This window comes from Platalea leucorodia (assembly GCF_965183815.1).
Source record: "Platalea leucorodia genome assembly, chromosome: Z".
In the NCBI taxonomy this organism is placed as follows: Eukaryota; Metazoa; Chordata; class Aves; order Pelecaniformes; family Threskiornithidae; genus Platalea; species Platalea leucorodia.
This window is the reverse complement of record NC_138858.1, coordinates 81,351,574-81,369,375: the sequence shown is the minus strand read 5'-3', so window position 1 is coordinate 81,369,375 and position 17,802 is coordinate 81,351,574. Positions and strand designations below refer to the sequence as shown.

At 35.9% G+C, this 17,802-nt stretch overlaps 1 protein-coding gene across 1 annotated transcript in view; it reads right to left on the bottom strand.

Annotated features, from left to right (window-relative positions):
• XRCC4 (X-ray repair cross complementing 4) overlaps nt 1–17,802 on the bottom strand; it is a gene marked incomplete at its 5' end in the record, with an annotated part of 164,705 nt that overhangs the window by 51,151 nt on the left and 95,752 nt on the right. The window contains one exon of the mRNA XM_082337425.1: nt 13,782–13,926. Coding sequence (XP_082193551.1) covers nt 13,782–13,926 — 145 coding nt within the window. The remainder of the gene's footprint in view (nt 1–13,781; nt 13,927–17,802) is intronic.

The window sequence follows — 17,802 nt, the reverse complement described above, 5'->3', positions numbered from 1 at the left end:
TCACACTACCCACATGATTCAATACATTTGAATCAATAACGTATAAATTGATTTATAAAATTTTTGAAATCTCTGGATGAGCTTGGTCTACCTAGAGCCCACTTAACAACTAAAATAGCTATTTGGTCTACATAGTTTCTAGGAATGCCTAACTTCACAAGCATCTAAAATGATTAAGCAGCTTCCTAGATAGCCTTAAAGTTCCTTGGGAACTTACCATTAGCTGTGCATATGTGTCCTGTAGTACCCTTGCACTGAGCTCTGATGTAATCTGGAACTAGCAGGCAAGCCTCAGGACTATCAACAGAATCTTCTAGAGAAGCTCAGAAACTTAGATGAAGTCAAATGAAATTAATTTTAAGCTTGACATCACACCACATAGTGCCCCCTTTTTCTCTAAAGTCTAGATGAGAATACTTGCCTAGTGAGACTCAGGATGATAGACTCTACACAGCCTGACAGACTGAACTACATCTGTTTTCCAGGAGATGGTCCAAATCCAGCAGCTTGCAAATATTCAGATGGAAGAACCTAACTTTTCCTATTGGTTCCCTAGAGTCCCCTGAGGGACTAAGTAGCAGTTCATGGAGATTGTGCTGAATCTAAGCTAGATGAATCAGATTATTCTTCACAGTTCTTCCACGGTACCTACTTTTGTCAATTAACCCTGTAAGAAATTTAGGCTAATACATCTGTTGGACAGGACCTACCTTATCTTGGGCCAGACCTAAAACTGAGGCGAGGTAATTGCCTCAATTAGACACCATAAATGGAGTAGACTGGATTCCAAAAACTATTCTAAGATGCTACTGACAAGGTTATGAGCTGTGTCAAGAAAAAACTTGCAGCAGTGGATCTTATGTTTGTGTTTCCATCTTGTACATCTAAATGTTTAGATGAAACTGCTCAGAAAAACAATCTGACTTCTCTTTTCTTCCTTGTTTCTTCACATATATTAAGGCACTCACATTCTGCTTTAGCAGACAATAGAGACTGTGTTACAGGAGACAACACACTTTTGTAAGAACATACAATGGAAGAATAATATTTGGAGATGTCAAGTGATGGCAAGCTAACCTAGACACAGGTGCACCTTTATGCAGACAGTGTTAGGCTCCACTTCGGTTCATTTTCTGAATTCCATGTCAAATTGACTAAATCTAACAACTGGGAAGTTTTCAAGATGAAAAGCACTTGTCAACATGACTCAGCCAAGGAATATATTTAAAAGCAGAGAACTCAATTACATTTGGAATGTCTGTGTCTTGCTAAGCAATTTTAGGTGTGACAGAAATTTTAATGCTAATGATTTGGAAGTCCTAACTGAGACTTAACTTTTTAATGCTAAGATAACAGCATTTAAATAAATACCAGATGAATGCTTTAAAACTAAATACTATGCTTAATTATTACTCAAGACAGGAATGTCTAGTAAAAAAGTGAAGATGTAAAACAAAAATATGAAAAGCCAGCTTAGTTCAGGAAGATTCAAGTCATGAGAAAGGCTTGCACAGAATATGCAAACTTACCTGGCCAACAACATTCAAGTGTGCTTACCATTTATCAAAATTGGTACTGAACTTTACTGATACAAATGTCCCTCAACTTAGCATTTTCTTTCACTTGCATATTTCTCTACTGAATAGAAACATATCTTTCAGTTGACATATCATGAAGCTTAAATGGTGTTTGGAAAATTCTTCTCAAGCACTCAGTGTGGCTCAACTTTGTTCTTAAAGGAGATTTGCCACTGATTTGAAAGCTGGGCTAACTTGCAAGGCATTTGAAAAGCACTTTCAGTGCTCTAAAAGGGCAGGTCTTCTTTATCTTGTCAGCTGCAAAAATTCTGATCAGTCAAATGCTAACACCAGAAGATATACAGGCCAATAACACATAGCATCATATTCAATATGACCTATCTACATATGAGCTGGTTTTGCAAAGGGACCTCAGCAACAGCAAGGTTAGAACTAATGAAGAAATAAGTTGTATCTTTTTAGCTTGGCTAAAGGAGAACATGTTCGGACACAGGAGTCAGTGCAGAACTGGGAGTGGCATGCAAGAAACTGTGAAAAAGAGGAATGCCTGGCTAACACTGTCTTAGGGTAACATGAAACATTGACTTTTTTGTAAATCTAGCCTAAGAATAGGTTATAACAGCATCAGAAACATCTCAACCTTGCAAATCATTTCATTAGAGACATTGTGAACTTAGGATTGCGGTCTCTGGCAACATCCTGCACCAAGTCATACTGAATAAACAGTCTAACAAGCATTCATATTTCTGTCCTAACATGTGATGGTTGATTTGTTATTATTTAGAGCAGAAAAGGTGTAGATGCATATCAGGTATGCAGAAGGCCATTGTTATATGCCTCTCAAGTGTTACGCTGGATAGCAGAAAGTAGGAAGACAAATAGAAGACTTACTTACACAAAAGAGTGACTAAAGACTCGGTTGGGCAACACTGTATCCCTCTAACACTAAATACCATGTCACTACAACCCCTCCAGCTCTTACAATCCCGCCCCCATTTATTTCAGTGCCTTGACATAATTTTTCTAAGTCTCCTGCTATATACATAAATCTTTCTCATTTCCTCACACTCCTATTGCAAAACAACCATGTCCTTTACCTCCCCACTAGCGTGCTCTCAGCACCAAACAAAGATGCTAACAGGACAAAACCAATGTGGTGCGACTGTAGGCATATCATAAGAACTGTGGTCACGCTGTTTGTTCGGCTAATGGTGGTACACTTGAACTCATGGGCAGCTAGATCAGCAAGTATTATCTGTGTTTACACTCGTCAGCCATCACCTGCTTGCAAAGGGGCAAGGCCCAACCAACCACTGTTGCTCCCATCTTTGGGAAATACAACACATACCCTGATGGTAAGTTGCATAAACTTGATCTATCCTGTAGAACGACTGTTTTGCTCCCCTCTGCTCCTGTTCTTCCCCTTGCTTCTCGCCCACACCACTATCACTGGTTGGGGATACTGGTTTGGAAGTTTTGCTTATACTAGCTCTGCGATTGCTCTGAGTAACATTGATAAAAAGTTGATGTTTTGGCTCTTTTTAAAACTTTGAATCTAAGAGCTCACAAAGTATTCTGAATCCTTCAAAGAGTCAACAGGGAACTCATCATATCCTGATGATATTTTATTTTTATTTGGATATCTGTTTGTGTTTTCAAATCCGTTTTTACTTTAACTGAAATACCTGTTCAGTTTCTATCACTTTGGATTTTGTCAACACAACTGGGTATAATCTGATTTTTTTTCTGATTGAACATCTTCAGGCAATGTGGTAGCTACACAGATATATAACTAAAGGGAAGTATTTATGTACTGGGGGATTCTTTTTTAACCTGATGTTTCAGTACAGCTTGACAGTGATCCAGCACCTGAGCAGAAAAATAATTCTGTATTTGTGATCAACAGCAAATCCAGTAGATATACTATTTGTAGAAATGTTTTATTATTTAGTGGTGTATTTTAGCTTAAAGGCTTGAAGAGCTTCTTTACAAAAATATATAATTTTTCAGGATACTTCAATAAAAGTAGAATTTTGTTCAGGTAGTTTAATAGTTACGCAGGGACCAATTCCAGAGAGACAAAAGCAATAATAGTCTGGATGGTTCACATCACCACTAGAAACTAAATGACATGATTTCTCATCACTTTACTTCAGTTTTACACTTGTGCAACTTCAAGGTTTAGCGAGTTGCACCAGAACACTGAAGTGATGAATAATGTACCATGCTCCTCTCTGAGCAAAAAATAACCCCTGTGAAAATATTCTTAAGTGTTGCTTAGAAATCTGGGAAGTGGAGTGGGGCAGACTGCAATGTGAATTAACTGTGGATAACAGTTTTCTTCCTGTGGCCAAATAATAATTCAGAACCTGATAATTTTGAATAGTATGTGATTAACTTCTCAACATAGAAAAAACCATCCACCTTTTTCCCAAACTTTTGCTAAATTCAGTGAAGCACTCTCTGTGAAATAGATGTTCTAAAACTTAAACCAATTTCTTTCAACTTTTTTCTACAATTAGCACCTTTTTCAATGACCTTCTCACAAATTATTTTCTTAAGTTAAATACCTTCTTTATCTTTTCTAGAGAAACAGAAGGCTAGAGGTACCATTTTTTAATTTAAAAGAAAGGTCTCTTTGATGTCAAATTCTCTTTCTGATATCTACATAAGTGGTACAAGTGGTATACAAAATATTTATTTCTGTATTCTTGAATAATTATCAGCTTTTAAAGAAGCACATGAGAAATCTCATCTATTTCTAGAATGAAACATAGAACGAAACTTACCCTCATTAAAAGTAGTGTTTACATGCACATTTGGCCCTTTTTCCCAGTTTTAATCATTATTACTGTGTTCATTCTAAACATAAAAGATAAAATATTGATGTCAATGGCTAGACTATCATCAGATTTGAATTCATCTTCATACTTGATGTCTTTTGAATCATTGAAATAATTTTGAAAAGAGCCTTTTTTTTTATCTCACTTCTGCTATTTAACGTGCATTACAACATTGACTCTTTTGCTGATCGTTTTTGACCATTTTCCTTCAGTTTTATACCAACTCCACTTATAATAGTTGCTATACAGCTAGCAGTGTGAAGAAAATAAAAGCATGTAATTAATTTTCAAATTACTGTTCGTATGTACAAGCTTGAATGATGCAATAGCTACATGAAAATTGTTGTGAATGGTTTGACAGCTGGATAAAGTAAGGGTTTTTTTAAAGCATTATTAAGTAGTCAAGAAAGTCTTCTAGCAGTATTCTATGTAAACAAGGATTGTACTAATCCAATTCTGGACCTCTTGTAGCTTCTAATAAGCTCTTGTTTTTATTTACATTCCAGGAGATTGAAAGGGTAGTTAAAATATTTTAAGAGAGACATAATATGAAATTTGTCCCATTCTTTCTCTTATTCTACAAGTTTTTAGACTGATGCATAAGAATATGCTATATACCCTCCCACATATGGCAGAACTCATCAAAAAGGATGCTGATTAATGTCAAGCTGAATCCTGATACAAGTTGACAGAAACAGATGAGTCCTCTCAACCGACCACGAAAGTGCATTTGCTCATACCGTATGTATTAGTCACAGTGTATAAACTTATGAATATTTATCCATACAGACCAGATTTGGGGATGCTCTAAATATTATTGAAAATCCATTGTCATGCACTTCAGGTGCTTAATGTACTGCTTTGGGGAAACACATATACGTGATAAATAGGAAAACAAATGCACAAATCGGCACCGCTCACCATGTTCCCTCTCATCTGTCTGCTCAGTAATGTACCCAGTGTCATCTCTCACCCTTTTCTGTACTCTTCTCTAGATTTTTTTCTTGCTGCTTCTCCAAGTAATTTTGAAAGATCAACCTGCTTTGTGAGGCAGAAGGCACGGGATTAAAACAAAACTCAGTACAAGTCTGTTTACTTAGAGTCCTTTTCCCGTTGGTTTTCCTAGGTTTTTGCACTAGATTTCAAGCATTCTGGAACAGAAAATGTCCTGATATCTGTATCTTATTCAGTTTCAACATCATCCTTGGCAACTATGATTTTCTGCAGAATGTTTCCTGGGGTCCATAATGAGTTATGGGATTACTGGTCTTCACAGACAGTTGTGCTATACGGAATAATCTAATTTAATCCCGTAAAGAAGACATACTTCATGATCAGTCTAATGAACAATAAAAACAGATATTTGAGGTAGCTTTATCTCATTAATATAGCCAAGCTTTCATCTCACTCTCTGCCATGCTGCCTATCTTTGACATCAGGACTGAGCTGGCAAGCATAGTTACTTAGGCTTTCCATCAGTCTAGTCTTAATCTCCTGCCAATGAGTATAATCAAAATCCTAGGCATCTACATTACCTGCTTCTTCCTATTAAAAGTAATGTGAAAATAATTCTGCTTGAAGAGCTGTTTTAGGAAATGGAGGTTTAATTGACACCATCATCAAGAGCCCTTTACAGAAGTGTTCATAAGGAGAGTGCACATTTGCTGCCATACACTAATCACAAGGATGTACAAGGAATTTTATATATTGCCTTCTTTGTTGTTTTTAATGCAATCTCCTCTTCTTACTTCCCACCCTTCCCCCTAAACAACTGAAAATATTGTAGCTTGGTCTACATCAAAAGCCAACAAATATTCCAGCACTGCCGGTTAGCTCAACCACACACAGTCTTTCCTCCTTCTTACTGTAATTACTCCTCAGGAGCAATTCTTTTGCCTCCCACATTAAAATACCCGAGCTGGGATCACAGTATTTAAAAAAAAATCTAATCCATAGTGCAATAAATTAAACTATACCAACCCACAACCTACCTAAGAGAGGCTTAAAATATAAACTTTAGTTCAACCATCATTCCAATATAAAAACTTTGTTAGAAAGGCAAGGGAAAAAAACACCAAAAATTTATCAGAAAGGTAACAGAAAAAGATATTGTTTCCATTTTTTAAGCTATCCTCTTATAATCTCACAGCTACCAGTTTCACTGAAATACATTATAGATTAATCATTTGAGACATATATCTCACCGTATTTGTCACAGCAATAAAATCCTGCTCTAAAGAACATGCCCTGAGAAAACACAGAGAAGAGTTCTGTCAGTCTTACTGAGTAATAACTTCTCCCTCAGCAGTCAATTATTAGGCTATTACTAGTGACAAAAACTGGTGAGATGTGCTACCAACTAGAGACCTGAGTGACTTTGCTCAGGAGAAATTGCAACCTCAGAGGTCAGCAGATAATGTTCATTTTTCTCTGCCCTGGGCTTTCAGCCTTCATATTTTCCCATCTTTCCCTGGAGAGTCAGGAGAAATGGTGATTGTGGATACCAATTCCTTGCACTTCCCATGGAAATAAATCATCCCTTCCCCCATGGATGGTGGAAGCCTAATTATCTACCGCTCAGTTAAAACAAAAGACACTCACTGCACAGAAAGCCAGGGTGCCACCAAAAAAAAAGCAACTGTACTGTGTTGAATTTATTTCTGCCTTATTCATTCCAGTTGAATATGGAATTACTCTAGATTTTTTGCAACTTTTGTTTTGCAAATATTGTTATGCATTGTAATCAGAGGCTTCTATCCTTTTTTCCTCTGAGGACACCCTATTTTTGTACAGCCACAAGTCACATAACACAGATATTAAACACAGCTCTTCTTTCTAACTCCAACCTTATGCAACCTTAAATATTCACAGGTGACTGTTCAGAAGATGAGTATCGCTTACCAAAGGTCCCATCAGGCCACACGAAGTTACAGTACAATATTTAATATTTGCACAGGTGAGTCAAAACAGTCTGTCTGGCATGGCTGGTGACAGACTGCTGCTGCCAATGTCATGGCAAAAAGGGAAAGAAACCATTCAAAGTGTAAGAAAATGCTGAGCATGAATGAAACACAAAAAGGACTTAATTCAGCTATTTAAAATTTTTTTGGTTTCACATTAGAGTCTCAAATGAACCTGACTGTCCACTCCTAAGAGATTTCTTAACCTGTTTACATTTCAGCCTGAATGAGTTAATTATCAAAAACTTTCTAAACATTGCATTCCATAAATTTGTTATGGCAGGAATGAGCTTATCACCCCTGTATATGGACACTACATTGACTCACTGATATACCAGTGATCATAGCGCTGTGTCACACCATGCAAGGCTATGCAAGTTCTCTCCAATTGTATTAAATAAATACACTTAATGAATAAAAAAGTGACATGTCAACATGAACTCTCAAATATGTCTTTTTTTAAAAGGGGGTAACTGTGGTGTAAACTTTATGCCCCCTCTGGATCATGGAAGGTTATGGTATCATTTTCAGTGGAATCCAAATTTCACTTGGTTAAACCTTTACGAGAAAGAATAACTTGCGTGAGACAGTAATACTGACGTCTATGCGTAACCCTCTGAGAATGTCAAATTCCAGGACAAATCTATATTTTTGCTACCTGAATGACTGGTGGTGGCAAACCACATTTTAAATAAACTTTGCATTAGGACTTTAAAAATGTGAACTGCAAGCAACAAATTAAACAAATGAGAGATGATCCCCAGGGGATTCCTGGCACACCACAGGCTCTGAGTGCTTTTAAAGGAGTGGAAGGTTATCAAAAGAAAGACAAGTCCAGCTTATTACAGTATTGGAATATAATGCTAAGAGCTTTCTTTTCAAATAAATTATATACACCTATGAAGACTGTAAAAACCTTTTGAAGGTACAGAAAGAGATGAGAGTATGGAAATAAAAACCCACCACATTTATCATTAACTTTAATGTCATTCTACCCACAATTATACGCATGACTAACTTTAATCAGACCCTTTAGTCAAGAACAAACACTGAGCATGAGGACTGTAACAATCGTATTCAAAGTAAAAATGACATTCTCTCTTTGGCCTCTTCTGATGGAGCAGGTGATGGCGATGCAGGTGCCACAAAACAACCCCTGGCAACTCCTGGCACTTCCAAATACATAGTCAGCAATCTGAATATGTTTTTTTACTTCATATGGATGTTTCTGAGGACTGCTAGGTATATGTTGAACGCTTTGAGCTCTCTGAAAAAGCTGCATTCATATATAAAAAAGAAACATTTAAATTACTGGTGGCAAAGATCCTACCAAAATCAGTGGGGCTATGACTGCATCTCAATATTTCAGCAAAACCAAACATACTGAAGTTAAGGGAAAGCATCTCTTTCCTTCAATTTAATTGTAGGTCTGATTCTGACAGTCACTCAGTTTTATCAGTCAAGCAAGAAGTATCAAGACAGCAAAAGTCAAATTTCAATTAAAAAAAAAAAAGACAGTAACAGCTACATCAAATGTACAAAACTAGACTCACACATATGAATCTGAAATTTTTGATATCCAGTATAACTAATAAGCTAGAGTCACAGTGCTTGGTGTAAACACGTATTTCTTTATAGAAAAGACAAGCAAATAATACCTGTTATTTCTAAATCAATTGAATTAAAAGTATTTTTAAACACTTGTTTCTCAGAATTATGAAGCATTTTCTCTGTAATAACATTTTTTGGTTGTCTTTACTCTTATTCTCAGGAGAAGACAGCATATTTGCATCCATAATAAGGTTTTTCCTGTATTTAAGATGTTTTCCCCCAAACCACTTCTGTAATTGTACATATCCTCAACAGTATGTACACACTCAGTAGCAAAGAAATTATAAACACTATACAGCAGCCAGAATGGATTACATTTTGAAACATACTGAATAACTTAAAGAAATTTGGAGTCTTATGCAGTAAAGCCTTCCTCCTAGGAAACTCATGTGTGAATGAGGGCCATAAAACTAGATCCTTTATTAGTAAAAAATAACAGACAGACAGAAAAAAAGGTTTTGCTTTTCTTAACTATTTAAATAAAAATAATTTTGATAAACCAAAGCAGAAAGATAAGATTTTTACTTGTGGAAACAAAATAATAGTTGTAAGCTGTACTAGAAAAGGAAGCTTTTCCTGATTTACTTTTGTTTTAGTTACAGAGACTCCAGCACTGGTTGGGTTCCACTGTACTCTGTGACTGCAGATTGTACAAGCTACACAAAGTATTCTGTATTCAATGACTCGCTTATTGTACAAAATTATATAAAAAACAATTTTTGTCATCTTCAGTAGGTACTATCTTCTCTCAAATAGGTTCCAATACTTTTAAAGTGAAAATATAACAGAAAAATGCAATTATTTATAAGATTCAGGCTGACAAGCCATACACTTAAGCCTCTATATTGAATGCATATTCTACATAGCTAATAGTGTTATGCATATACAGTCCCCTGAGAGATTAGGGTAATGCATCAATAAGCATAATTTCTAACTGTGGATTGGGATTGCTCTTATTAATTTTTCTCCTCCAAGTATGAAATGCAAATTGTGAAAAGTAGAATTTGCATCTTAACTTGACTTACATATTACCTCTGCTTAGCACCTTAGGAAATTGCCAGATATTAAGTTACAGTTAAAACTTCACCAATACCATCACAGTTTACTGGAATCAAAATAATTTTATTTTACTTCCTGACTCAATCGTGTTTTGAACTGTAAGAACCATCTTTTTTCACATTTTAAAAATGTGTAAATTGCAAGCCGTAGTTTGCTGTTATCAACTATAAGTAACATCTGTCTGCCTAAGGAAGCACTTCCTTTCATTGGATATCTCAGATTTGAAAAACAACCTGCTAGAGAGCTGGATAAACCTGAAGGCAGTTCACTGACCAACTAATTATTCTGAATTTCTACCTTACCCTAAAGAACATATTTATCTCAGCAAATAATTAAACGGTTAATTTAGCAAACCTTGTTCCACAAATCCTAGTTCAGTTCTTTGCTGGTCTCATGTCTACACTACTTTCACTAAGCTTAATATTACCCAAAGCACATTTCCAAGTTTCATTAAAAATGTTGATTTAGTCCTTCAATAAATTGTCACAGTAATACTAGATGTCTATATAGATCAATACAATTCAACTCCTTTTCCTGCCACTGCACCCACACACAAAGCTTGGGAAAGGCAGTACTCCTTTTGCTCTCATTTCTATGTTAAACAGATTTTTATTTGCATTCTTCTCAGTATTCTTGGTCATATCTAAGAATATATTTTCATTCCAAAGGACAAGAGAATTGCTACATAACTAGCCACAACATCCATAAATCTAAAATATTTGTGGAAATAGAATCCTTTTATTTTTCATGACTCAGTATTTACTTTAGATGCTCTTAACTTTAAACATAAGTGGTACTTTCTTACCATACTTTAAAATCTTAGGAGAATGATATAAAAGTTAAGATATAATTCCTATTAGGTGATAACAATGACTGTGTTGAAAAACACTGTATTTTCAAACAACAACCTGAAAGCCAAAAAGAAAAGAAAAACTTGGATGCTCTCCTTTAGTAAAGAGGTATTTTTTCTTCTGATTTAGGATCTTGTATTAATCAACTTACAATGCAACAATATAAAGACAGCATTATACTCTTGATGTTTGGTTTGTAACTGCCCTTTCATTGCCTGGCAAACATGAAGCAAGCACTGATGATGTCAGCAAAACTTGAAAATGGAAAATAATTCTAAATAAGCTTTAGTTTGTTAAAGCAAGAACTGTGGGATACGATTTTATGTGATAGCACCTTAAAGTATTTACATTACGAGTAAAGAATCAAATCTTTCTGCAGGTCTGTGCAGGAGAGCTCAGAAATAAGGATTCATTCGTGCATTTGCAAATGTGATCACAATCTGTCATTTGATCCTCCTGCCAAACAGAAAAGCATGACATGCTTTCAAGGGCTGTACATCTTCCATATTTGTGATGGAGCATTTCCAAAGGTGAAGGAATTTAGAGGTTAACTTCCTCCCTGCCTCCCTGCCACCCCAGCAGGCTGGGGTGGTTTGCTTGGATTAGTAATTTTTTGCTAAATGACACAATACTGGAAAACATGTTGGCCAGGACCCCAATGTACCATCAGCTTAAGATAAAGCCTTACGCACTGTGTAGGATCTAGCCTTCCGTCACTACAAATTACTGAGGAGGCTTCATAAAAAGAAACATCTATATTTGTGAACTGGATTATGATACTGATTCTACAGCTCCCTACTTTTGACAGGCTGAAGAGAAGAGAAAATTATTAGCAAAGCAAATTGACTGAAAGCTTGATTAGCAGCTGGCAAAAGACTTAAGATGAAGTTCAAAACCCAAGATAAACAGGGACACTGAGAAAAATAATCAGCAAAATGGAAATTATTACAGTTTGGCATTTGTAATGGTCCAGGTAAATGGGGAGACCTAATATCTTCTTATCTGATCAAAAAATTAGCACTGCCACTGTATTTTTAACTAAAGAAAGGATTAAAAACATATTCCAGTATCAAGCAATATCACATTTAATTTCTGAAGTCACCAAAAGATCATAGAGAAACATGGATCTTTCATTGCGAGATACACATTCACAGTACTGGAAAGCATGTCAGAGGCCAAGCAATGTTGTGACCTGTAGTGCAAATTGTGCAATTGTTGTTTACAATACAATTGTTGTTTACAATACAATTGTTGTTTACAATACAATTCATCCATACTTAATGAAAAAAGGAAAATGGGGAGGCTGGTAGAATGGATGTTCCATAAGGTAAGCCTTAAAATATGAGTAATTATGTTATGGCCAAGAAGAAGAGCCACTCTTTAGATTCAGCTCTGATTTGATTCTGTAAGCATATTAGAAATGCTTTGCACAGTATGGAAAACATAATGTTGCTCTGTTTTTTCTAAAATTTTCCTTACTTAAAGGAATTAAAACAAAAATATCAATATCCTCTTAGTTCTTCCCCTACACACAGGACTCAGATAACCATACACTGAGGATTACTCAGCCCAAGGCCTCTATATTCTCCTTTGTAATCATTTGCGTCCGTAGGTTTTCCTTCCACAATCAATACTAAAAAGAGTGAAATTGCATTTCAGGCAAACACAGCCAGACTCACAAAAATCAAACTAACTATATACAATGCGGAAAGGGCATTGTTCATTGTAATTTACTAGACTCTGAAAAATAGAAGAGCAGAATTTGATATTTTTCTAGACCATTCTAAAAAAATATAATTCTTTTTTTACTAATAAAACAGGATTGTCAGTTTAAACATTCCTAGCTGGCATCAGGCGACGACCTTCTATGTCAAAATAAGATAATTCTCTTGCTGATTTAAACAGAACTCTTTGCTAATCATGGGAAAGGTCTTTGTAGCCTACTTGTGTCCATGTCTGTTTAAATTGTTTATTATCCTTTGGATATTACAGATAAAAAGGGAAAATAAATATTTTCAAATCTAACTTACCATAGATCTTAAAAAAAACCATCAGTTTTTGAAGAAAATACTACCAATCATATTGAATTACCAAGGTAATTCTATGCATAACTAAGCACCTCCCAGATCATATGAAAATATTTCCAAAAGTTGAGAGTGACATTAGAAGAAAAGATTTTTATTAACTGTTATAAATTCTGACCCCTTTGGGTTCAAGAGTGAATTCTTTTTTTTCCCCACTGATCTTATTTTCAAAAGAAATCTATTCCGGTCTATTAAAAATGGTATTGTGAATTAATTTCCACTGAAATTACAAAAACAGAATCACAGGATGGTGACGTTGGAAGGGACCTTTGCAGATTGCCTAGCCCAACCTCCCTCCTCAACCAGAGCAGGTTGTCCAGGACCATGCCCAGTTGGGTTTTGAATATTTCCACAGAGGAAGACTCCACAACCTCTATGTGCATCCTGTTCCTGTGTTTGACCACCCTCACTGTGAAGAAAGACACTTATAACGTTACTAGTTTCTGTGACACAACTTAGATGAAGCTGTCCATCTTAGTTTGATGCTTGCTATAGATGCATCCTTCTTTGCCTGGAGGCTTATATGGTAACCTACAGAACCTCGTTTTAGTAGGCTTCAATCTATTTGCTTGAAGTTATCCAAGTCAATTAAAGAATTTTACAATTGTCACTTTAGAGGTATATTAAAGTCAATAAGTCATTGGGCCTGACAATTTAATCATTCACATCTATTCAAAGTTGGGTAAAATTACTGTAAATTACTATACAGAACGCAACACAACAGTACTTAGTCTGAAATATGAAACCGCACAAGAAAACACACAAAAAAACAAACCACAAACCTTCTGACATCTGTAGATATAAAAACATTTCAATACATTTGAAAACTGCTTACTTTTCCTTGGCTGGCAGTTCTGTCTCATAAGTAGCCATCTTAGCTCCTGTCCCAGCAGGCTTTGCTGTCCTTTGTCTTCGCTTTCTTCTTGGAGCAGTATCAATGACATCTGGGCTACCCAGAAGGGAATAATTTTGTTCTGGTGCTGCCAAAAGGAAAAAGACCAAAGTTGAAAGAACTTGAATATGAAATATTGTAAGACTATTCTTAAAATATTTTTTGTTTATTTTTATTAAAATCTCTATGCTGCTAATATGGGCTCAGATTTGACAGCAGTTAGTGTCAAAACAAACAGATGACATAAAGGGAAATTCAAAAAGACCAAATTTAAACTACAAAGATAAGCTTCCCTCAACATCTCTTTGTAGTCAGTGGAGAGAAAGACGGGCAATTATAAACCAGAAATAAACTGATGGTCTCCTCATTCCCCCTTGTAGACTCCACAGTAACTAGAGAGGTAGCCTATAGAGCCCAGTTTCACCCACCTGAAGTTAGTCTTTGTCAGAATAATTGAGGAAGATATGCCCATGGCACAGGGAAAGAAGCTTGAGTGTTCTGCTTACTGCCTGTCTTTGTTCAGACTCTTGGTCTGTAGCATGGACAGCAATACACATCCAGAACAAAAAAGAATTAAATAGTTTCCAATATGCATTAGGATAAACCCTTGAGAGAAGCTTATTGCTGTGATCAAGCACCATATTTTGTAACGTGCTAGTCATTCTGCTACCATGGACCTCTAGGCAATGAACCCTTACAGGTTCTGCTGGAGACTCCCTGAAGACAACGGGCAGAAAGGCTGATGGACAGCCTGATGTCTGTTCAGTGAGGCAAGAAACCATCCATCTGGAGCAAACCCATGCATAAAAAGCGGTAACACCAGCTTACTGCTCTCCCTCTTGAACAGAGTAGCTGCAGTCTGAAAGGAAAACGGGGAGAATTCCTGACACCTCGCAACCCAATACTGGATAACCCAGGTTTCCACTGACTCTTCTGCTGAAGGTAAGTAAAGTAGGCTCTGTCCAGGTTCATTTACCTATGATTTTAATTTCCATCATTACTGCATAACCTATGATTTCACACCTGGTTCACATTTATATTATCATATGAATTCATAAAAGATGCATTATCTATTCTTAAAAAAAAAATCCCCTCTCTGCTTTGACAATTATCTACTTGAAGCTCAAATGTCAAGACCACCAGATCCTTCCTTAAGCTAAAACCCTCCTTCTCTTGCTCTTAATGCACTTAGAAGATATGTAGACATTTTTATTCCAGCTATCAACATCCTGTAGCATGTTTTTATTTGGTATGCCTGCTTTAAAAATAAAATCTTTAATTACTTTGAATTTTCAAGATAATGATATCCAGAACAGCACACATATCAACTGAAGTACATTAAATAATAATGTGGTGACTGAGGCTGATGCTATTATGGTAACTTCCCTGATCATTCCTTTCTGCGTGTTTTAGGGAGGTTTTATCTTCACATGGATGAAAGACACCATAATTTGAGATTCAATACCAAAGGTTTTCACAGAAAGTAAATAATGGGTCCTATTTCTTCATTCCTTTCACAGTTGTTATCCACATCTACTGAAAATGAAACAGGAAGAAAATATGCAAGCCACAAGTAACATTTTCACTGTTTCTCAAAAAAATGTGTTTCTTACCAACAACACTGCTAGATTAAACATGTAAAGAGGGGGTCCCTAGAGCCAGTGCGACCACTGCTTACAATGAAGCATATGCTTAAATATCAGAACCTCTTAGCTTTTACCAGCATGCTCTACACATGTAGTATACATCACAGATTTACAGATCTTTGTAGGGTGACAACAGGTAATAGCTGACTTATTTCCAAGGCACAAGCTAATTAAGAAGTTCAAAGTCCAGTACAGACAAGATACATTGCCTATAATAAATGCTGAAAAGGGTTAAATTACAGCCTAATTCTCCACACTAAACTAGTTATGCATAATTTTCCAGTAAGTTTCTTTTAATAATACCAAGAAAAGGGCTTCTCATTCAGACAGCCTAGAATGCAATCTTACAAATGGTAGTAGACTGGCTTATAGATAATGGTTGATCACTATAAGCTTGGGTTTTTTTGGTTTGTTTGTTTGTTTCTTTTAAGCCAAACTACATCTTAGGCTAGAACTGCTAATGAAAAGATGGCATACACTTGAAGCTCAAAGTATCATGCATCACCATAAGACTTTAAACACACACCCACTACTGCTGCCCCAAAATAATTCCCATTAATGAATTCATTTATAGTACTTGTCTAAAAGCCAAAAAAAGCTTCAGCAAAATATTATTCCTTACTTGACACAAAATCATTTGGAAAAATGAGAGGCAGTCTTGAACACAAACCTAGTTTCTCATTCTGAAAATCTTTTCTGTCTAAATTTCATCACCATTTTAAGGAAGTAAAGTTCATTGACTTCTCATGAAATTAAATGTTTTACTTTGATATTATGTAATACAATATGAATGATTGTAATACCTTTGAGAAGAACAGCACCAATTTAAATACAGATGAGTACTGTTTGATGAAAGCCAGTTAATTAAACCACCTAAACCAACAAATGTTGAACAAGAAAAGGAAATGTTCCCAATATATAACATATCTTCTGCAGGTGAATAACTGCAAGAAACAAGATTGGTAAGAGAGCAAGAAAGGGAATCACAGTTCAAGTACTAAAAGAATATTTGTGCTAAGAAGATTAAAGCCTTTAACTAAAAACTCTTGATTTTTTTTGTTTTGGTTTGTTTTGAAGAGTGATATTACTTGGTGGGTAGGAGTTTTCAAATAAGAAAGGATATTCTAGAAAATAATTTAAACTGAAAACTAAAAATAGCTTTCACTGGTTTGGAAGAGTCAGGATGAAATTAAATCAAGAGTGTACCATAATGTTGGGGTCCTAGAAACGGAAGGTGCCTTTGCTCTAATACAGAAAAATGCCAGGACCCATTCTCAAGACATTTGGTACAGAACACCTTGTATCCACGAAGAACAGCACTGCCTATTCCAAGCTCTCTGCTGGGAGCAGTCTCTGGTCAGCCAGACTCTGCCAGGGGAACCACCTGGTTCAGCTGGTATAGAGCAAAATCATTGCAGGGCATGTGCTAGCAATGAAAGGGAGCAGACAACTGCGCTCAGCTGCCAGCATCAAGGTTGGATCCTGGCATTGTTTAGTGTACTCAGATAGCATCATGATCTCTCAAAACTGCAGGCATTTTAAAATTAATTTGTGTAGCTTGGTTAAAGATAGGTATCCCAGCTATATTTTAAAATAGACTTTTGCATTACTTTATTTTCATATACAGAAGTCAATTATTTAAAAAGAAATACCTTCCAATCGATCATATTCACTTTTCAGTCTGGAAAAAAACCCTACCCACCTTCACTCTCTGTACATCACCACCTGTAATGAAAATTCTACAGCTTTCACTTGTCTAATTATTAATGATAGTGCTGTACTCACTGAGAAAACAGAATCCAGCTCCTCTCAGTACAAGCTCTATTCTCAATAAAGGACTAAAATCAGTACTAAAAGCTTAGCTTTGCCATAAAAAAATACACAGGGAGCAAAACAAAGCAAGCAAAAAATGAGTAAAAGCATTCCAAATTTGAGCAATCTATTTGCCTACAATGACCTAACTTCACACAGATAGAAAACATACTCTCAATGTTCGAATTCCTGAAAGGTGTACTGCCAATAAGAAAAAAAGTAGTAGTTAATGAGAATTTATATATAGGAAACACAGTCACAGACATAACTTCACTTCCCTTCACCTTATTAGCATATATTTAAGATGTAACAAAGGATCCTCAAACTTGAACACTTCTATTTAATTCATTCGTATCATCCAAAACATCTGGTAGAGCTGCTACACTTGCTTAGCTAAACTGTACTGTTTAGGTCCAGATTAAAACCATGTACTCTAATAGTATTTTGCAAATAACCTATTGCTGACTTTTAATGCAATATGGATGAAAGTAGAACCTGGACCTTGC